Here is a 23,605-nt window from a genome sequence, read left to right as displayed (position 1 = left end):
CTTTTGGAGACTAATTAAACAGTGTACATTATTACTTTCTCAATGTCTACTGTTTCTTACAAACTAAGACAGCTCCACAAGACTGAATTCAAAGAAAAAAATATACAAATTAAATTGGTCATTCTCTCTGAAGAATGCAACCTTCCCCTTGAAGCAACTTTTCATGGACAGACCGAAAAGAACCTCATCTCTGGAAGATCTACTTCCAGGAATCATCCAACACTATGTAAGATGAAGAAATAAGGAAGTTCAGGCTAAGGTCAAGAGCTTGGAAAATTTTTCTCTGGGAAATCTGCTCCTGGGCCAAAACAACACAAAAGCCTGCTTCATCTAGTATGTTTGGACAACCTGAGAGCTTCCTGTACCTTAAGGTCATACACACACAGTCAAGAGAAGAGAATGCCCATTTCAACACTCTCTTTTTATACCAAGGTCAGTTTTAAGCTCTATTATATGTATAGGCTAGAGCAGTGGTCAGCAAACTCATTAGTCAACAGAGCCAAATATCAACAGTACGATTGAAATTTCTTTTGAGAGCCAAATTTTTTAAACTTAAACTTCTAACGCCATTTCTTCAAAATAGACTCATCCAGGTCATGTTATTTTGTGGAAGAGCCACACTCAAGGAGCCAAAGAGCCGCATGTGGCTCGTGAGCTGCAGTTTGCTGACCATGGGGCTAGAGGCCTGGTGCATGGGTTCGTGCAACAGTGGTGTCCCTCAGCCTGGCCTGAAGGGATTGGGCTGAAACCAGCTCTCCAACTTCCCCCAGGGGTCCTGAACTTTGAGAGGAGAGTTCTTGGGTGACACACCCCAAAATCAGACTCCCTCCTCTCTGGTTCCAGATGCATCACCCAAGAACCAAATCTGCCAAGTCACTGCAGCTCGGCAGCTCCTGCATTGAATGCCAGCCCCCTGTGGTCATTACACATCATAGCTACCAGCTGAATGGTTGGATGGTCACTAAGGCTTTTATATGTATAAATACTGCAATTTCTCAATGAAATCAAATAGAAATATTTATCTCCTGCATATCTACTGTTTGTATCTAGGAATAATGTTTTAGAGCAAAGTCTGAAAAAAGTAGGAGACAGAAGCACGTTATATTAGCAAGTCAGTTCAAGTACTAAACGAAATCCATCATGTTACAGTCTAGAACTATTTAATTTCTCAGTTTAAGCAAATTAGGCAAACATAAAGGGAAAACTGCAGTTACAGTAAAACTATAATCAGGGGGTAAATAGGATCTGACCTCCAGTATGTATTAACTGTCTTCATTACAACAATTAATGCATACTAAACATCACCTGCATGGCACTGAACTCATTTGAATCTCATGGCAACCCTCTGAATTAAGTACAACTGCTATTGTCAGTTCTATTTTATAGGTAAATGAAGTTCAGTGGCTATCCCCAGATTACACAGCTAGTCAGCAGCAGCACTAGAGTAAAAACCCAGAGAAATCACTCCCCTTTACTGCCTCTCAATGGCACACCCAACAAAGAATCTCAGATGTTCCTAACTGGGTTAAAAATAGTTGCTATCTTGAAACCATCAAACAGGTTACCATGATCAGGACTGTGAAAAAAAAAGGGAACTAAACCTTTAACATACGTAGTACTTATGTAGAGTTTTATCTACCTGTGTGTGGTTGTAAGTCTTACCTGAACCAATTCTCTGTATGCAGACTTAGCAAGGTTATAAGGTACCAAAAGATTAGACCCAAGAAAATAGAGAACTTCCAATCCAGTAAAAATCATAGCGAATTTGTTGATGATAACAATGGTCTCCAGAGGAACCAGGCAGAGTCGTGCTAGCAGAGGAAGCATGTGGGCGGAGAAGAGCCAAATCTGCTTCGTTTTCATGACACAGGAGCATAAAGTACACACCACCAACTGACCTAAAGGGGAAGAAGGCATTTACTTTTGAGATTTGGTGTCCACAAAGTGAAAACAAACACACACACACACACACACACACACACACACCCATCAATAAGGACGATGACACAGCTTTTGAAGAAGTCTAATTAAGATCACTTAGACCACTGGTCAGCAAACTCATTAGTCAACAGAACCAAATAGCAACAGTACAAGGATTGAAATTTCTTTTGAGAGCCAAATTTTTTAAACTTAAACTTCTTCTAATGCCATTTCTTCAAAATAGACTCCCCCAGACTGTGGTATATTATGGAAGAGCCACACTCAAGGGACCAAGAGCCACACGGTTTGCGGACCACAGACTTAGACCAAGCTTGTTAAACTCAAAGGCTAACACAGGCCAAATAAACAAGGCATGCAGCCCACACGTGTGAGTTTGACATGCTTGACTTAGACCAATTTTAACTTCATCTGATCGTAATTATATATTCACATGTTCTATGGATTTTGAGCAGCAATTCCCTATTATTTGAAAAAAGCAGCACAAATATTCACTGGTCTTCATCCCATTCCAGATAGCATGTGTAATACGAAGAAAGTTCTAAAATTTCTAATTTAATAGTATAATTCAGTTACTGCTATTACACATATAGCTCCTTTTACAAAGGTACTCAATATTTAACTCTCCTGGTCTGCAGGGGAAAATATAAATATAAGGGGGACCGTTACCTGTCCAAGATCATGCTATGATAACATTTATTCTGAAGGTTTTTTTTTTTTTTATCTTTAATTACTTTTACAGGACCATAAAAGCCTTCTCAAATGACTGAATAATTAAAGTTAGAACTGAAAAGTTGAGGCAAGGAGGATTCTCAAAGAAGATTATGCATAATCATTATAGAAAATTTAGGAAATATTGAGAAGTAAAAAAGGAAAAAAATACCAATCTCTTACAATTTTATCACCCAAAAGTATGTCTTGGTTCCATTAAATGAAGTACTAGATATAAAATCTTAGCATTGTATTTGAAACATAGTAAGTGCTCAACAAAAGTTAGCTATCCATATTATTTGTTATCTTTTCAGATTTATGCCATACACATGAATATACATGGATGTTTTATGTAAAGGAAATGTTTAGTATACATAATATTTTATAATCAGCTCTTTTCATTTAATAAATATTATTCATATATCTCTCTATATCAGTAAAAATATATACCTTTTGTTGTTGTTGTTGCTTATGGTATATTATTACACTTACTGTATATGACATGATATTAGCATTTGGCTGTTTTTAAATATTTCATAATTATAAAAAGCTTTGCATATTTATGAGATACTTGGTGCACATTTCCTAATATTTACTTAGACTCAATTCCTAAAAATGGGACTACAGAGTTATAATAAACATTTTTTAAGACTTTTGACATACACTATTGGATTGCCCTTCAGAAACAAAACACCCAGTGTACAGGGTGCCCATTTTCCCACTGACTTGCCAAAGTGAAAATAATTTAAGGAAGAGCAAGGAATATTTTCTAAGTTTTTTAAAAACTTGCAATTCTTTATTGAAATTCTTATACACTTTCTGCCCATACTTCTACTTGAATATGTAGAAGAATATTGTTTAAGACTTTAATCTAGTTTGCCATATTTCCAAATGTGTCACCTGTCTATTTTAATAACATTTTGTTCCTATTGTGTAAGTTTTTATTGTAAAGAGTCAAACCTATCAGTTTTTTCCTTAATGGTTTCCATTTTTGCTGCTATGGTTAATTACATGATTCCTCTTACTCAAGAGCATACAGGACCTTGGCCAGTGTGGCTCGGTTGGAGCATTATCCTGTACACCAAAAGGTTCAATTCCTGGTCGGGGCACATATCCATGTTGTACCCGCCCACCCCCAACTTCTCTAAAAGCAATAAAAACATATCCTCAGGTGATGATTTTTTTTTTTAAAGGTATTTAGAAGTCTCAGACCGCCCCCCTCCCCTACACCAATCCAAAAGAAATATCACTCAGTCAAATTATCTTCCTTCTTGCCGATGAAAAGCAAAACAATACTCTGGGATTTTTATTTGTGTTCCATTCATATTACTTAGAAGAATACAAAAATGGCAACATTGTTACACAAAGCCAAATGTTTATGAAGAACCTACTTACTATAAAACATGTGGTACGTTCTCCCACATATTAATTTTAGCCTTTAAAGAATTGATATTCATATGTGAAAAACATTTATAAAGGCATATAAAAAAAAAAAAAGAGGAAAGCCCGTAACAATTAAAAAAAAAAAAAAAAAAAAAAAAAAACAGGAGAGAGGCTACCAAGTGAGACAAGCCAACATTGTATAGGAGAGATAGGAGAGAAAACAGAGCTATGAGACAGCATGGTTTCAGCCAGGCCATTATGCTTCCCTGCCCGGGAGGAAGGCTGAAGTCTGCTTTGGAGAGACTGAACTGACTCCTGAGAACAGCCCAGGGCATGTGAGGTGCCCGAAAGAAAAGAAAGGATTAAAATAAAAATCTGCACTTCCAAAGATGAGATCTCTCTAGATCTCCAAACACTGCTACCACATTTGCTGCCACCCAGTTCTAGTCACAGAGGGAACAGAAAGATTCCCATTTAGGGAAAATGACCAGACTTATATCATGCACATGGATACACACAGATGTTTCACATAAAGGAAATGTGTAGTATACATATTTTACACTCAGCTCTAAGTAAAAAGACCTACAAATACACTTAAAGTAGCCAGTCCCACTTGAGCACCTACTGTGTTCACACCAGCGACTAAGCTCTAAAGCAAGCATGTCAAATTCTTGGCCCTAAAGAGATTCCAGTCACCAACTTAATAACTCACTTCAAAACAAATGATCTGCCAAAAACTCCCATGTAGTTAAGTAAAAACCTATAGCTTAATTAGCCTCAGCTGGGGCCTAGCATCAGCATCCATAATTTAAAAAAATAACCTGGTGTTTCCAATACAGGTTTGAGCAGCATTGCTGTCTCGTGAAAGACAAAGACCAAAACAAACAGAAAAAAAGATCTCAGAGGAAATGGAATAAAAGAAAGCTTCAAAGAGATAACTAATACATTTAAGAAATAAAAAGACTGCCATGCCCTAGCCAGCATGGCTCAGTGCAGAGCTTCAGCCTGTGGACTGAAGGATCCCGAATTCAATTCTGGTCAAGGGCACATGCCCAGGTTTCAGGCAGAAAAGAAAAACAGAACTGTAAAGAAAGTTAGGGGCTCAATGTAGGAGAAATCTTAAACAATTAACATGATTTCCAGAAAAGGATAAAAGAGAAAACAGCAGAACAACACCTGAGTGGAGCGGAGAGGTACAGGACAGAGCTGATTTTCATCATAAAATTGTAGTATTTCTTCACTTTTAAGGAAATGCTGGGAAAGATTAGGAATTTCCTTTCTGACAAAGCTTGTTTTCTCTGTGCTCATAGCTATGACACTTAAATTTCCTTGTTCAGAATGACAACTTCTTCTAAGCTCTGAACATTCCCACAAGCCTGCGCCAGCACTCAGCGCTCAGCTCTGGACAACAGGCTTCACTTATCTTCTTTCATAGAATATGACTCATGTGCTATGATTCTAAGAGCAGATTTCTCCTCCTACTTAGATGGAAGAAGGAGTCAATTCGTGGAAACCTCTTCAGTAGCTCCAAAAGAACAGGAAGTTGTTTATTAACACTTATAAGTCTGAGAAAACCAAAATCTCAATGTATTCTTTGGATGTCTAAATTCCACTATTAGAAATATCTCCAAGAAATCTGCAACCCTAATAAATGATAGCATATTCAAATTACTTAGTTTTTGCAATGGAAGCAAAGAAGTAGAGAGTTACTTTAAAATTAAAGTTAGCCGAAACTGGTGTGGCTCAGTGGATAGAGCGTCGGCCTGCGGACTGAAGGGTCCCAGTTTGGTTCTGGTCAAGGGCATGTACCCCAGTAGCGGGTGTGCAAGCTGATGGATGATTCTCTCTCATCGATGTTTCTAACTCTCTATCCCTCTCTCTTCCTCTCTGTAAAAAAATCAATAAAATATATTTTAATAAATAAATAAAATTAAAGTTAGATGAAAACATGCTACTTATTAATAGTGTATGGGTTTTGTTTTATTTCTAATTAATTGAATCATATTTGAGTATATTATTATAACCACTGAAAGAAACAATTTTTAAAAATGTTTCAGATTTATACTAAATTGTAGCTATCACAGAATAAGAGAGAATAATTTACAAGCTTTCTAACCTACCAAACATCCTCACATTTAAATGTTACCATTACTGAATACACCAACTCAGGATATACGTATAAAGCAACATTATCTTTGTCTCCTACTGTCTTTTAAAACCCATTAAGACTAGTGTGCTCCTATCCCAAAAGTAAGTCCCATAACTTTTTTAGCTTAATTTTCAGTCTCAATCTGATAATAACTACAACGGACACTGATTTAAAGTTGAGGCTTTCCCTTTCCTCTGGCCTAGGCCTATGAGACTATGGATGAAAACATGCCTTGTGAGAGGGTCCATGTTGGAGCAGGTATGGCAGGATTCTACCCCTTTCTTTGCCAGCACCATCTCCCTCTCTTCTCATTTACCCAAGATTGAAAAAGGTGGGGAAGGAGAAGGAGGGAAGTAGGAAATTCTTACTCAAGTGTACTGACAAACGATATGTTGGTGCTCCCTGGAATTGGAGAAATTTAAAACTTGATTTTTCTCCTGGGCAATTACATGGTTCCTTCTGATATTGTCCCCATTAGTATGGATCACATCTGCAGTACCCCTGAAGCTTGCTATGTACTTCCTCTGGCTGTTTTTTGGTTCTTTCCTTAACTCCTGGGAATCTTGGAAGTTCAATTCCTATTAGGGGTCTTATCACCTTTCTAAAGGGCCCTCCTGGAAGGACTAAGAAAATCCCTCCAACCAGTCCACAGGAAACTAGCATCATTTGCCTAAACAGTTTAGGGAATACAGAGAACCCAACAAGTCATTCTCAGTCCACAGTCAGAAAACTCAACAGCCACCCACTCCACTGTTGGCCTTTATATCAGACTAGAGGCCCATTGCACGAAGATTCATGCAATAGGCCTTCCTTCGCCTGGCTGCTGGCACCGGTTTTCCTCCAGCACCCAGGACCCGGGTCTTTGCTCTGCCACCGCCTTCCATCTTCACTCTGGCCAGTCTTTGCTCTGGCCAGCTGGACTCACTCAAGCTGAAGCCTTCAGTGTTTGCTCTGGCCGAAGCCTTCAGTCTTCTCCACTCGGGCCAGAGCGGCACTCCTGTAGCTCCCTCTGCCCCCGGCCCACCCCCTCTTAGAAGCATCCCACCCACCTGGCTGCTCCATGCCTGCATATGCAAATTAACTAGCCATCTTTGTTGGGTTAATTTGCATACTCATTCCTCGTTGGCTAGTGGTTGTCGGAGGTATGGTCAATTTGCATATTTCTTTTATTAGTGTAGATTAGAATTATGAGGCACATGCGTAATTTTTAATTTACGGTACATACGTGCTGATTCTATCAGGAATTTAAGCCTCATTTTAGAAAGTTAAAAATAACAGCTAAATTAACAATATATTTTTTAACATAACATATCCCAAATATCATATAGATATTCAAATCTACATAAAAAAATTAACAACACATTTTACATCCTTTCTGTACAAAGTCTTAGAAACTTGATGTGTGTTTTACACTTGTGTATCTGAATGTGCACTAGCCACATTTCAAGTGCTCAGTGGCCACATGCAGCTAGTTTTGGATGATACAGCTTTAGATTTTGCAGACTTGGGCCAGACACCAGTCCATGGTATCACACCCCCCCCTCTCAATCCATAGAAGACATGTGACTCTAAATCAGGGGTGGGGAAGCTTTTTTCTGCCAAGGGCCATTTGATTATTTATAATATCTCTCTGGGGCCACACAAAATTATCAACTTAAAAATTAGCCTGCTTGGCCTAGCTGGTTTGGCTCAGGGAATAGAGCATTGGATTGCATACTGAAGGGTCCCAGGTTCGATTCCAGTCAAGGGCACATGCCAGGGTTGTGGGCTCAAATCCCCAGTAGTGGGCATGCAGGAGGCAAGCTCATCAATGATACTCTCTCTCATCCTTGAAGTTTCTATCTCACTCTCCCTCTCCCTTCCTCTCTCAATTCAATAAAAATATATTAATAATAATAGTTTAAAAAATGAAACTCTCCTTCAATCTCCAACAATGGACCTTTTAAACACTTGCATAGGTGAGGTTAAGAGCCACAAATAGGTTTTCTCTCACTTCTTTTTATGCAACTCTGGTTCCTCACTTTACACTGTTTTGTCTATATTGTTTTGGGACCTTAGCCAACACTTCTACTTTTACATTTTGTTACCTGAAAATTTCAATCATGTCTCAAGTATTTGAAGTTTCTAGCAATTTAGTTTTGGCTATAAAGTGATGGCTTTCAATAGTAATAAATAACTTTTAACACATTACACATTTCATTTTAATCTTACAAAGTCATAATTAGCTTTATTAATCTTCCCAAATACTCAAAATACCACTAAAAAGCACAATCAACTATAGGCAATCCTATATATAATAATAAATAGGTGATATGCAAATTGACCATCACTCCAACACACAAGATGACCACCCACATGTGGACATAAGATGGCCACTACAAGATGGCTGGTAGGGGAGGGCAGTTGTGGGGGGACCAGGCCTGCAGGAGAGGGCAGTTGGGGGATGACCAGGCCAATAGGGGAGGGCAGTTAGGGGCAATTGGGCCAGCAGGGGAGCAGTTAGGCATTGATCAGGCTGGCAGGGGAGTAGTTAGGAGGTGAACAAGCTGGTAGGCAGAAGCGGTTAGGGACAAACAGGCAGGCAGGCAGGCAAGCAGTTGGGAGCCAGCAGGCCTGGATTGTGAGAGGGATCCCAGATTGGAAAGGGTACACACTGGGCTGAGGGACACACACACCCTGTGCATGAATTTTGTGAACTGGGCCTCTTGTGTATGATTATAAACTCATAAAATAAAAAGCACTGATGCAAGGAGAAAAGCAACTAAGTAAAGGGAATGTTTACCAATGGCTGAAGTTTGAAAGAGTCCCTGTGTTTTGTTTGTTTGTTTTTGGTAGTAATTTTTTTTTTTTGTAGTAATTATAAGAGCAAAACTGGTTGGTTCCTACCTACACTTTTAATTCTTTTATAGTACTTACCTATTAAGGCTGTGGTAAATCGATTCATAGAAAGAGGTTCTAAATACATCGGTCCTTCATAGGCAGACTCCAATTCACTTCGAACATAGTCTCTATAAAAGTAAAATGGTAAGAATGGATTAGATACATCCCACATACAGATGGCAAACAGAAGCAGCTAAAGCACAGAATTCCTATAAAAAGCATATTCTCCTCTTAATAATTCCTCTTTCCACTTCTAAGGAAAAATTTAAGTATAATGACTTATACAGGAATGGCCTTCAAATCCTTCTTTCCAACACTGAAACAGAATTTACAGAAATGGGAGATTACTATACAGAGAAGACAGGCAAACCTCCATTGTGTGGGACTTTCTTTCTTCCCATGACCTTATTAAATAATTTACACCAAGTAAAAAAGCCAAATGAGGCATCATTTCTCTACCCTACTATTTAATAATATCCAGCAATATTACATGAACTATTTCCTCTTTTGGCTCTCTTCCTCCATCCGCCCTTATTTTCCCCAAAGTTTTGTCCCCACTTATACTTAATTAATCACAGGTAAAACCTTAAACTAGTTAGAAAACTGGCTAACCTTTAAGGACAACACTTTAAAAATGTCACTTTTAAGTCTCTAGGAAATTTAATAAATCTATACATTTATTTTGAAACAAATCTTAAACCAAAGCAAATATCCCTTTTTAAATTTAATTCATTTAACACATGATTACTAAGAAACAACACAATTTAAGTAGTAGCCAAGAAGCCTTTATACTCTGAGAAAACAACTTTTAGGGCATAGGTGGGAAACACAGAAAGGGATAATTTAATTTATTAATCAGTAAGTTAAATAGTAACACTAGAAAGTGGTTGTTTAAGTTTTATGACATCAAAGTGGGGAAATGTGTTTAAATATCCTTCCTCTTTTCTTCAATTGATGAATGCTTTATTCACTGTTTCAAAACGGTTTGAATGTGGCAAGTATTTCTAAACAAACTCATATGGCTGTATTTACTTTTTCCATGAAATTGCTTCCTATTAAGCAATCAAGTTGAATTCCTTTAGCATACCACAGCCAAACAATAAATGACCCTTACATAATCAGCAAGGAGAGTACTGCCAAAAATCAAAATTAAAAACTTAAATGACAAATTGTTAAGAATAGCAGTATGGGGAACAATCCTAAATCTCATGGGTGATTTAGCAATTGTCCTCTTATTATTCTATGAAAACCACAGAACTGCCACCCACAGTAAAGAATGGCCCAGCTCAAAATGCTAATGGCCCCCAGATAGAGAAACCCTCATCTACAGCTAAGAATTATACAAGCTTTCATAAGATGGAGAGCTGGTTACCTGTATTTTACACAGGTAACTCTTGGAAAATTTTTACATTTGAAACCATACTTATATACCCAAGACAGACCAGTATGAAAAAAAGTATACTTTCATCTTTTTAAAAGCACAGCCTCTTAATTCAGGCCATACATGAAAACTGATATGTTGATTCAAAAATCTAGCAAGTAAGCAAGAAATTTTAAGAAAACTAGAACTTAAAAAATTTAGAAAAAGACAAAGAACAATGGATCTGAACCATGAGTACACCCTCATAGGAATGGTCATGTAAATTGAAGGTTTCTTTTTCCCCTTTATTTCTGGATAGTCTCAATATTACAGTAGGATTGGTACTTGAAAAAACATTCCATACATCACTCAAAATTAAGAGTACAATTGAGTGATTCTAAGAATTTTGTCAAATTCTAATGAGTTCAATTCTCATGTGTTTAATTCATATAGTATGAAACTATACCACCTGAGTCCCTGGGTCTTCTAATTAAATTTTCTGAACTATAAGCCATATCCATTCTACAGACATATTATAAAAATATTTTTTTATTCACTTAAGAATAATCAGTTTCATTGTGTGAGTAAATGTATTTAGGGAAAACAGAGATCCAGTTTTTCAAGAGTTTATGAAATTTTCTATTTAATAAATTAATATTTGCAAATGTCTTTATATATAACCAGTTTTTGAAGTACCAAATTAATTATTGAAATTATCCAAGTAGTGTAACTCTTCTTCTCAGGACTACATTATGCTCTACCTTGATATAAGTAGACTGGAGTAACGGTGGGAATATTTGTAAATCATATAATGAATAAGGAACTTATATCTAGGACATGTGAAAATATTCTACAACTCAATTTTTAAAAAGATAACCCCATTCAATAATGGACAAAAGGATATGCATAAACATTTTTCCAAAGAAGATTAACATGAAAAGATGCTAAACCTCATTAACCATCAAGAAAATGCAAATCAAAACCCCAATGAAATATCACTCCATATTAACTACAATGTCTATACTAAAAAAGACAGCCATCAACAAGTGTTGGCAATGATATGGAGAAATTGGGACCCTCATACTATTGTAACTATGATGTCTATACTAAAAAAGACAGACATATCAACAAGTGCTGGCAAGGATATGGAGAAATTGAAACCCTCATACATTGCTGGTGGAAACATAAAATAGTGCAGCCACTTCAGAAACAGTCTGACAGTTTCTCAAAAAGTTAAATATAAATGTCATATGATCTACAAATTCCACTCCAAGAAAAAAAGTATGTCCACCATGAATGTTTATAGCATTAGTCATAGTAGCCAAATATTCATCAATAAGTGAGTGGACAAACAAAATATGGTCTGTTCATAAAACAGAATATGATTTAGACAGAAAAATAGTGTGATACATGCTATACCATGGATGAATCTTGAACATGTGCAAAGTGCAAAAAGCCAGGCACAAAGAACCACATACTGTAAAATTCAATGTATACATTTCAATAAAGCTTTATCCTGTATAATAAAAGGCTAATATGCAAATTGTCTCTCAACTGGGAGTTTGACCATAGTTTGACTAGAGGATAGGGCCGGCCTGCTAACCACGCACGGCCCCTCCCTCTGGCCGGTCCTCTCCCCAATCACCCCCCATCCCAATTGGGAGTGGGGCCAGCCCAACCCACCATGTCCTCGGTCCCTTCCTTTGGCTGGCCTGGCCAGATTGGGGGAGGCTGGCTGAACACCACCAGTGCATGAATTTGTGCATCAGGCCTCTAGTTTTTAAATAAAGTGTCTTATTTTTTAAGACACTTAGTTATAAAATTGCCACATGAAATCTGAACTAGTTTTTTAAACAAACTAAAAATTTTGGCCCTAATGAATTATAGATGTGATACATTATAAATAAGAATAACACATCTTTTGTGACATGAAACCATGCAGAATAAATTATACTGAGGATAAATACTAAAATATGTCATATCTTGAAATTTGTTAATATCAAAACTAACTCTGTAAGATGAATGAGTCTTTAGTTTCAAAGAAGCAACTTGCCAAAGTAACATAGTATTCACTCAGTAGTAAAACTATTTCATATCCAGTCTGATTCTAAAACTAATTTTCTTCCCATTAACCATCCTATCTTCCCTAAGAGAACTAAGAATCAGAAAACCTGAAGTCAAGTTAAAGTCTGAACCATCCTCTCAGTATTTTTATCTGTAAATCTCAAAGCATTATAATAAAGATCAAAATGAAATCAAGAACCAGAAATATTTTGTATACTATAATGTTCTACTATAATTCTTTTATTGTTTAAAGTAAGTTTACACTTTCTAATAATGAAAACAAACTTTAAACATCAGAAAAAAGCATTACTTCATAAATTAAAACTAAAAAGTTGAAATTGCCACAAAAATAATTAGAAAAAGGTTTTTCTTTACAGCTGATCCTTTTCTTTTTACATATCAGAATTGTGACCTCTCTAAAAAAGCCAGGATGGCAATACCATAGATAAAAATAGAGCTACATGATTTCAGCATCACTAGACCACAAACCACATGAAAACTAAAAACCACGAGGGAAAGGGCAGGTTCATTGTTTTTTGTTGTTTTGTTTGTGTGTGTGTGTGTGTTATGCAGAATTAAAACTAACAAAGCAACAATTTTTAATATATTTTTATTGATTCCAGAGAGAAAGGGAGAAATAGAAATATCAATGATGAGAGAGAATCATTGATTGGCTGACTTCTGCACATCCGACATATGCCCTGACAGATCGAACTGTGACCTCCTGGTTCTTAGGTCAACACTCAATCACTGAGACATGCCAGCCAGGCCAAAGCAATCATTTTAATGGCTCTACCTTCAACTTTGAGATTTCTCTGATTAATCATCAAAATGCTATTAACTTTCTTGTTCAATCCCTCCACCCCCACCAATATTCCCCCTACCAGTGCTGTCTGCCTGCTTTTCTATCTATGAGTCTAAATGTATTTTGCTTCATAGCTCAACTTGTTCATTAAATTCCATGAGTAAAATAATATGGTACTTGATAAATGGTACTGGAAAAAATAAAATAAAATTTTAAAAAGTCCTATTAAATTTTAAAAGCTATCATGCCCTGGCTGTTGTGATTAGTGGTTAGAGCATCACCCTTGTGCACCAAAGGGCCATGGACTCGATTCCCAAGTCAGGGCACATACTTAGGTCAAAGGTAAGATCTCGGTGGGGGTTGGGGCACGTGGGTGAGGAATCCATCAATGTTTCTTTCTATCTCCTTCTTCCCTTCTCTCTCTAGAATCAATGAAAAACATATCCTTGGGTGACAGCTTGACTTGAAACACTGTGAGGATTACAAGAAATGCAGCTCCACATTTTGTAACTTGGACATGTGAGGACATATGCTGGGCAAGACAAGCGTAATTCCCCACCCTCCAGGTACCTTTTCGAGCAGAGGAAATCAACCAGACAGAAACAAAGGTGAGGAATGTGAGAGGACTGGTTTCTGGGAAACACTCTGGAGCCTCTGAGAATTAACTAGATGAAATATTAAGGATGAAGCAGGACCCTTCCTGCTTCAACAAGAAGAGCCATTTGTCAGTGACTTTTAATTATTTTCACTTTTTCGTATCCAGTGCAGTGGTGAAAACTGAAAGGTATTAAAAAAAACCTGGAAGGACATACCAGAATTTTAACATGTCTATTTCTGGGTGGCATAATTTCAGGTGATTATTACTGTCTTTGAATGTTCTGTTTCCCCAAAATTGTCTAAGGTGAGCAGTACTGTTATTTTATAATCAGGAGGAAAGGTTTTTTTTAAAAAAAAAAAGTCAACCATTCGATTCTAGTCATATAAAAATACTATTTCCAACATTAAATTTCAAGCCTACAACAATATCTGTTTCAGACCTCTAGGATAATTATATCTTGTTATATATGCAAAGTAGCTGTCACTCTTCTTAGACTAGGGAGTATATTTTATACAATTTAATCAAAACAGAAGAAATAATACTCCAAAATGTATTCCACTCCATTACATTTACTGTGTGGATTTTGGTTCACCTGTATTTTAACATTTTGTTCCAAAGTAGGACACTCATATTCATTGGTCTTAAATTTTAGGGCTAGTAGATCTAGGCAAATAGACACTCTTGCTAAAGAGGTAGAAGTTCTGAGCTATCCAATTAACACCATCAAATAATTTATATTAATCATCCACGATGTACATGGTTGCATCTTATACTGATTCTCATGCAACATACACTGACTTCCTAAAATAATGAAAATGATGAAGTCTGTAACTGTTAAAATGGTCCTATAGGCTGTCTTTAGAAATTCTTTTCTCAGGTGATACAGAAAAACTCATGGTTATCACTGTAAACATAACCTTAAGGCCCATTTTATATAAGATTGTTTTTAAAAGCAAAAATAAAATTTGAGACATAGCTCCACCTACTAATCCTGTATGCTAATATTTATTTAGAAATCAAGTATTTTAGAAAAGGTTTTGGATACCTACCAAGGCCTCAGCTTCTTAACTATGTTTATGAAAAGAATTTTTTTGGTAAAGAAAAACTTGAAATTCAGTCATTCATTTCAAAAATGGTGTCACATTCTTACCTGGAGATTTGATGTCCAGCATAGAGGAGAAGGGCAGTCAAAAAATATAGGTAAAGCTGAACCAGGTATTGCCTGGGCAAGGTTAGTAGCACAACACTTAAGATATAACCTGTAGTAAAAATTAAGAGAAATATAAATAAAATTCGGTTCTAATTTAGTCTCCCAATTAATTACACCAATAAAAAGAGATTGAAGTAAATTACTTTCCAATTAGGTTTCAACAACTTAAGGTTTTTTTTCACTTCATACCAAAGTAAATTCAGCACAGTAAAACCACTGCAGATTTCTTTCTTGAAGATGTAAAGCATTTTTCACTTCTTTTGTAGACGTTTGTACTTTAGGCACAGCGGACTCCTCTCATCATCTACCCTTCCTGATGTCCTCACGGGTTCTACATCAAGTCTCCATTCCCTAGTTCCAGAGGAAGAACTGGGCACCTTCATGTCCCTCGAAGGCTTCCCCTTTCATTTAAGATCTTATTTTTCCAACTCCTAAAGACTCTACCTTCTTCATCTCCAATCATTCCCCTGACACCAGTCCTTACCTCTCTTTTCACACAATGTGCAGGGTTCTTCCCCAAGTACTGAGGAAAATTTCTCTTCAGACCAATTTCTCCTTTTTCTATTGCCTGTTTTTCTCATTCCACTGATAAATGTTATAAACTGTGTATCAGTGTCTCTAGTTTCTCTTTTTTTTAAATGTTTTTTATTGATTTTAGTGAAAGCAGAAAGGAAAGGGATAGAGAGATAGAAACATTAATGAGAAAGAAGCATGGTCGGCTGCCTCCTGCATGCCCCCTATTGGGGATCAAGCCCACAAACCGGGCATTTGCCCTGACCTGAAATTCAACAGGGGAGCTCTAGATTCATGGATTGATGCTAAATCACTGAGCAACACCAGCAGAACAAGTGTCTCTATTTTCTAACCATCTATTATTCCTTCTTTATATTCTACTATCTACACATCCTTTACCAATCCCCCCCTTTTCCACTCTAAAGAAGATAACGTGTGTATTTTTATGCCAGCATCTAAGGTAACTACTCTCAAAATTATTCTTTGACTCTGTGACATGAATTTCCTTTTACCCTGTAAATCCTCCCCTCTACATTCTTTTCACCCTCTCAAATGAACACAGAAAATTTAGTCTCTGAACAACTGCTTTTCTCTGTATAAAATATCGGTCTAGTAATAATTAATGTCGTTTTTAACATTCGTTTAAAATCTTGCTTGGCGTTGACTTGTATTGACATAACCTTCAAACACGTGGTATCTACAGAACGTGTGAAGTGCAATTAACAAGTTTTGCTTGAAAAACTTTGTGTTTGGTTTGGTTTTTGTTGCAAAACTAGGGCTAAGAAGATGGCGGATGAAGAGCATATTCGGCACTGCATGCTTTACGAGTTCCAATTAGGAAGAAAAGCAAGTGAGGCTGCAAAAAACATCTGTAGTGCTCTTGGTCAAGATGCAATTAGCGCCAGAAAATGCCAGCGTTGGTTTGAGAAATTTCGCGAGGGAAATTTTTCGTTAGATGACAAGAGTGGTCGAGGCCGTGTGTCCAATTTTGACCAAGAAGCTCTTCAAGCTCTTTTGGTGCAAAATCCTCAAATTACCCAACAAGAGCTTGTAACAACTTTAAATTGTTCACAGAAAACAATTTCCAATCAATTGCGTGCACTTGGCAAAGTCCGAAAGATTGGAAAATGGGTTCCTCATGAGTTGACCGACAACAACCGTAATCAAAGAGTCACAATTTGCAGTTCGCTCCTCTCTCGTCAAAACTGTTTGCCGTTTTTAGAGCAAATTGTTACCGGAGATGAAAAATGGGTGCTGTATGTTAATTTGAAAAAGCGGCCTCAATGGTTGGACAAAAATGAGGCTCCACAGCCCACGCCAAAACCTGACTTGCATGCGAAAAAAGTGATGTTGTGTGTTTGGTGGAATTTTAAAGGAATTCTTCATTATGAACTTTTACCATCTAACCAAACCATTACAAGTGCAGTGTATAGTGCCCAATTGGAAAGGTTAGCCCAAGCTTTAAGAGAAAAAGAACCCGAGCTGATTAATCGGAAGGGCGTAATTCTTCACCACGATAGCGCACGACCACATACTGCAAGAATCACTGCTGAAAAACTGCGCCAGTTGGAATGGGAAGTTCTCCCTCAACCTGCATATTCTCCTGATATTGCCCCTTCCGATTACCATTTGTTTCGTTCTTTGCAAAACTTTCTTCTTGGAAAAAAATTTAATAATGAAGAATGCCTCAAAAATGCATTGACCGAATTTTTTGCATCAAAATCACAAGAATTTTACAAGAGGGATTAAAATGCTTCCTGAGCGTTGGGTACAAGTAGTAGAAAACAACGGCAACTATATTGTTGATTAAATTTTGTTGTATTGTTTAAATAAATTCGATTTAAAAAAGTATTAGAAAACGACATTAATTATTACTAGACCTATATGTAGCTTCAATAATCAATTTTCTTGCTTCAAATACACCATTCTAGATGTATGGTATCAACAAATAGTTATTCAGAACCTATTATACAAGCAAAAACAAAAAACTTAATCCTTTCTTTTCTAAGTAAAAAACTTTATCACTTATTTTTTTAATATATATTTTACTGTTGATAGTATTACAGATATCTCCCATTTTCTCCCTCTTCCCCGCCTCTTCCAAAGCTTAATCATTTCTTATTCTAAGAAGACATCTCATAGCACATGATGCCTGGTCATATTCCAGTGAGATGTTCTAATATACAACAAGTACGAACTAAGCTCCCGTCTCCTTCCTCAACAAGCTAGCTCACCCTCTTTCACTCTCCTAAATCCCATTCACGTTGACTCAAATCTGAGTCATCTTTTCTCCTATTACCAAGCCCTGCTGAGTCTTTCTCAATAAATCTGTCACATGTTACCCTTCCTTTCCAGTCCCTTATGTTCCCATCCTAAATCATGCTGTAATATATAAGCATACTAATTACTATTCTTCTTTCAGTCTCCTTTCATCTTCATGCATCCTATATTTCATTATCAGGGTAATATTCTCAAAACCTTCACTTTCATCTAGGCAACTCTCTTGTTCAAAACTTTAAAGTTCTAAACTTCTCAGTCCGATATTCTAGGTCTTGTAAATCTGGTTAATCTACTCTCCTGTCACTATTTTCCACTTACTAAGTCTTTATTAGGGCACAGATATCCCTTCTTAGCATCTAATGCCTCTCTCAGGCTGACTCAACCATCATGCTTAAGGCAAGGAAAACAGATGAGGTGTGCTAAGGGACTAAAGAGGTAAAATTCCTATTACACATGCACCCTAGAACAATCCAGCAGAAGTCAGACAAGTATTTCTATTCGCTTTTCATTTCTTAAAATAATTGCCCGAATTTATAATGCTAAATAACTGGAATGTGAAAATGGGGGTGTTGGTTTTAAATAGAGGTATTTAAGAGGATATTTATTATATTTAACAAGCATTTTTAGTGTTTGTGGCTGAAGAATTTTTCTAGTCAGTCTATGGCATAAAACTTTTCCTTAAATTCTTTGAATGAACTATCCTTTTCCTTTCCATATATTATCTTTCTCATTTCCTGTGCATCTCATAGAACCAGCTACCAAATCCTCTAATTGAACATATTCATTTAATTCATTCTGTCAATTACCCAGTTACTCCACTAACATTATTATATGTAAAGTATGACCCATATGCATTCCTAGGCATTGAAGATCCAAAGGAAACTAAAATAATCAGTCTAGTGAAACATGAACATGGACAAAAGTATGATACAATATTGTTGCTGTAATAAGCAAACATTAGAAAGGCTATGGTTGATTAACTGATTAAGTTTGATCTGGACCTCAAAGAGTGAATGAATTTCTCTACCAGGAGGAAGAAAGAAAAAAAATTCTAGGAAAAGAAAACAGCCGGAGAAGACAGCCAATTCTGTAGGCCAGATTAATATTTGGTGTCAAACAGAAAGAACATTGGGAGAATACTGTGAGGTAGTGCTAACAGAACTGGAGCCAAAAGTCTCAATATAAAGCCTTGTAAATTCCAGTAAGGAGTTTAGACTGAATTAATGGTTCTCAAACCCTTTAGAGACCCATTAGGTTAGGCAAGAAAACAAACAAAAAAACAAATCAGCCAAAGCCGGTTTGGCTCAGTGGTAGAGCGTCGATCTGCGGACTGAAAGGTCCCAGGTTTGATTCCGGTCAAGGGCATGTACATTGGTTGCAGGCACATCCCCGATAGGGGGTGTGCAAGAGGCAGCTGGTCGATGTTTCTCTCTCATTGACGTTTCTAGCTCTCTATCTCTCTCCCTTCCTCTCTGTAAAAAATCAATAAAATATATATTTTTTTTTTAAATCATCAACAACAAAAAGAATCCACACCCCCATTTTCACATTCCAATGGAAAAATAACTGTGATAATAACATACTGCACAAGATTTTTGAGAGATTAGCAATACTTATGCAAAATGATAGTAGTATGAATAAAACTTTTGAACTAAAAAGACTAGATAATTCTAAAGTTCATATAGAAAACTAACAACAGAAAAACTCAGAGGGAGAAATAAAAAGTAATGAAGGGACAAACTCTATCAGTCAATGAAAATAATCTAAATCTTTAATAATAAGATAGACAAAACAAAAGGAGAGGCTCAGATGGTTGGAGCTTCATCCCATATACCAAAAGGTTTCGGGTTCGATTCCCGGTCAGTGCATAAGGAGACAACTGATGAATGTTTCTTTCTCTTTTTCTTTATCTCTTTCTTTCTCTCTCTCACTTTTTTTCACTTTCTCTCTTTTTCTAAAATTAATAAACATCCTTGGATGAGGCTTAAAAATAAAGACAGGAAAAAAATTCAGAAATAGAACAAAATGTATGTGATAATATAATATTTTAGTATGTTGTATAAGTATATATAATTTAGTAATAATAATCAGTCAGAAAAACTGTTTAATAAATACACAGAGACTACTGGACAGTTATCTGGGGGGAAATTTATATTTGGAACACACTGTGCATGCATATAAATTCAGAAAAGCTTTTCTAGTCAATTCAAAATTGTAAAGTTATAAAAGAAGAAACAATAAATTAAATCACATCAAAAACAAATTCTGCATGTCAAAAAAAAAATCAAGCATAATTAAGGGAACTGAAACTGGGAAAAATGACTTCAAAGGACAAGTTTCTCCCACAAATTGTTTAAAAAAGGCTAACAATCTCATAGAAAAGTGGGCAAAGGACATTAACTGACAACTTTCCCAAGAGGAAATACACATTTTTCTTAAATGTAAATAAATTAAATCTCACTCATAATGAGAAAAAAATAAAACTACATTTAAAAACATCCATTTTCACATACTGAAAATAAATATGAAAGTTTGTAACACTTCTTTGAAAAGGATGTAGGACTGCAGGAACCCTCAACCATTGTTCCTGGAGGTACAAAATAGTAAAACCCTGCGGAGAGTACAATCACTCAATACTACAAACATATACATTCTCTAATCCAGCAATTTCACTCCTAGCAATTTATCCCAACATTATATTTGTACTCGATGAAATTATGGCTATACCAAATTATTTAGTACAATACTTAATGAAATAGAAGACAGGACCTACCTAAAATGCCCACTAATTGTTAGTTCAATAGACTATATAAGGACACAGTTATTCGATTGGGGCGAGAGTGAGGACTCAACATTATCGCAAAAACTTTTGATTTGGCAGAACAGAATACAAAGCTTTATTTCATGAATATCTAAAAGCAGTAATTATGGTTCTGATTTGTCATTAAGTTAAAACAAACAAATGGTTCAGAATAGTGTGCATTATACTAATAGTACAAAAAAGGGGAAATACAAACACTTAAACTATATATTTTATTTACACTTATATTATCAACACATCTTTATACTTATTTATATATACACAAAAATATCTGTAAGATTATACACAAAGAAATAAAAATAGCTGCTTGTTCAGGCTCAGAATGAGAACTTAATGAATGAGAAACAGATATAGGGGGAGATACTTTTCACTGTATACTTTTTATGCTTATTGATTTTTAAACATAAATACATTACAGTGTTTAAGGAGAAAATTTCTGTAATCAAGAACATTACATAAGCACTATATAATACTTTGACACAGGGGTTTCTATAACCAAAAACTATTCAAGCTGAAATTATCTACTATGTAATCACTGAGCTTACTCTACCATAGCGTATACTAAGTGTATTTAAGAAGGATGAGTTACATTCACAAAGTTATGTCAGTGGGTATGAAAGGCAACAGAACTAGAACACATTCAATTTCTAAATTTAATGTTTCTGGTTACAAAATGGCTGTTTTTATAACAAATATTTAAATCTATAAAAAATAATATACATGATAAACACATTTTTTAAACCACCCTGTAAATTATTTGATTAAGCTAAACATCTAAGCCAAGTACTCAATTGTTCTTCTAAAACAGACTGGAATTATTTCTCATAAATTGCTAACATACAAAGCCTCTAATAAAGGGCTGAGAATTATAGTGTTTCACAGCATAAAACAATCTTCTCATGTCACAGACTTTCCCAATGTAGTGCCACCTAAGAGAGACAGTTTATTGTATTCAGATGTTCTGCTTCTAGTACACACTGTCTTTTCTGCTAGATCTTATTTCTTCCCACAATGACTTACTTGGTAATAATCTCTTAGAGCTGGAAGGGGTTCTCAGGGCTAGGCTTTGGCACCCAAGAAGTCCTTCAATAGATAAAAATAAATCTCATAGAGAGAGGACAACCCTTCACAATTTTATAAAAGATGCACTTGTTGATGGGCAATTCTAGTAAAAATATTAATAAAACCACTATAATACATCATTCAAACCATGTATTGAGTTATGCAATAGCAATGCTAAATAAAATATATTGTTGTATCATTTCATGTAATCAAAAATTAACCAAAAAATTGAGAATCATACGTTTTTAATGTAGATTTTTATGTTTTTATGTTATGTAGAATTTTATGTTTCCTGAAAGTATTTTTTTAATGTATTTTTTTTTTAATATATTTTATTGATTTTTTACAGAGAGAAAGAGAGAGGGACAGATAGTCAGAAACACTGATGAGAGAGAAACATCTCATCAGCTCCCTCCTGCACACCGCCCACTGGAGAGGTGCCTGCAACCAAGATACATGCCTTTGACCGGAATCGAACCCGGGACACTTCAGTCCGCAAGCCGACACTCTATACACTAAGCCAAACTGGTTTCGGTTCCTGAAAGTATTTCTTGACTTTAATTTCTTTAACCCCTCAACATTACTTTTATAACTAACTCCAAATCATATCAATTATATTTCAAAGAGAATTTTAAAAGAAAATATTATATCATTTCCCACCTTTCATTTAACTGAAATTTAAGTTTTCTTTTCTTTTCTTTTTTTAAATATATTTTAATGATTTTTTACAGAGAGGAAGGGAGAGAGATAGAGAGTTAGAAACATCAATGAGAGAGAAACATCGATCAGCTGCCTCCTGCACAGCCCCTATTGGGTATGTGCCCACAACCAAGGGACATGCCCTTGACCGGAATCTAACCTGGGACCACAGGCTGATGTTCTATCCACTGAGCCAAACCGGTTAGGGCTGAAGGCTTTATTTTCAACTGATGTTTGAACAATAAAGAATAATGCATTTTAAAAAGCTTACTTTCTGAATCACTACCAAAACCACAAATAATCACAAATTAAAACAAGCTAAATATCTAGAAAAGTATTCTTCATTATTTATATTTTATCATATTAAAATCTAAAATGTTTTCTTCTGCCCTCTAGTTTCATCCAGTAAAATAATATAACTGTTTTCTTCTACCCCTAATAAACCATATGCAATAGTAAGACTATAAACAAGATTCATAAACATTCATTATGGCTCAACAAAAGGTGATGCAGATACTTACCTACATAATGCATATTAAGAGCCAAATACTTATATTGGAAAAGAGGGTTGTGATTGAGGCTACTTCTTTGGATCTGCTGGAAGAAGGAGCTGACATCCCATCTGTACAAGACATCCAACAGCATGATGCTTGGCACCCTGAGGGCCACATTTAACATTGCCTCCATTTTCTCCTTTGCAGCCATGTTTTTTCTTGGAGCAGACCTAAAATTCAAGAGGTACAGTATATAAAAACATGTCACCTCAAATAGCTTTTAGATATCTTCTTATGAGTCTATTGGATTTTCCATACTATAAAAAGACTATATTGGACTGTATGAAACTCCCTAGCCACATTAAGATTCTGATGAAATGTTCAGGCCTCCAAATTTAGTTTTAAAAAGCCCCTAATTCCAAAGCTAGGCACTTAGCAACAAAATACCCTAAAATAATATTGTAGCTTTTGTCTAATTAATTTGCAATAAAAAATTCACTCCTATGAAATTACTTGAGATATATATGTAGCTCTTAAATGAAGGAAAACATTAAATATTAATAAATGTTAAAAACCTAAACAGTTCAATAAAAATTTGATAAGTACATATTTAGTCTGCAGCATCTCAATCTATTCTT

The 23,605-nt window shown here is 35.8% G+C and overlaps 1 protein-coding gene across 12 annotated transcripts in view; it reads right to left on the bottom strand.

Moving 5' to 3' along the window:
- The window catches only part of RNF145 (ring finger protein 145), a 45,883-nt gene that overhangs the window by 15,886 nt on the left and 6,392 nt on the right, over window positions 1-23,605 (bottom strand). For 9 of the 12 annotated variants that reach the window (XM_036423305.1, XM_036423303.2, XM_045576749.1 and 6 more), the window contains 4 exons: window positions 22,995-23,197; window positions 15,039-15,147; window positions 9,098-9,189; window positions 1,663-1,898 (listed from right to left, as the gene is read on the bottom strand). In XM_036423305.1, coding sequence (XP_036279198.1) covers window positions 1,663-1,898; window positions 9,098-9,189; window positions 15,039-15,147; window positions 22,995-23,178 — 621 coding nt within the window. In that variant the 5' untranslated portion in view covers window positions 23,179-23,197. Of the gene's footprint in view, window positions 1-1,662; window positions 1,899-9,097; window positions 9,190-13,860; window positions 13,991-15,038; window positions 15,148-22,994; window positions 23,198-23,605 lie in introns of those variants that run through there. The other 3 variants (XM_036423311.1, XM_036423310.1, XM_036423309.1) reach the window with 3 other exon arrangements.

The sequence above is a fragment of the Pipistrellus kuhlii genome, unplaced genomic scaffold (genome assembly GCF_014108245.1).
Source record: "Pipistrellus kuhlii isolate mPipKuh1 unplaced genomic scaffold, mPipKuh1.p scaffold_m20_p_8, whole genome shotgun sequence".
NCBI classification, from domain to species: Eukaryota; Metazoa; Chordata; class Mammalia; order Chiroptera; family Vespertilionidae; genus Pipistrellus; species Pipistrellus kuhlii.
This window is presented reverse-complemented; position numbering and strand designations above follow the sequence as displayed.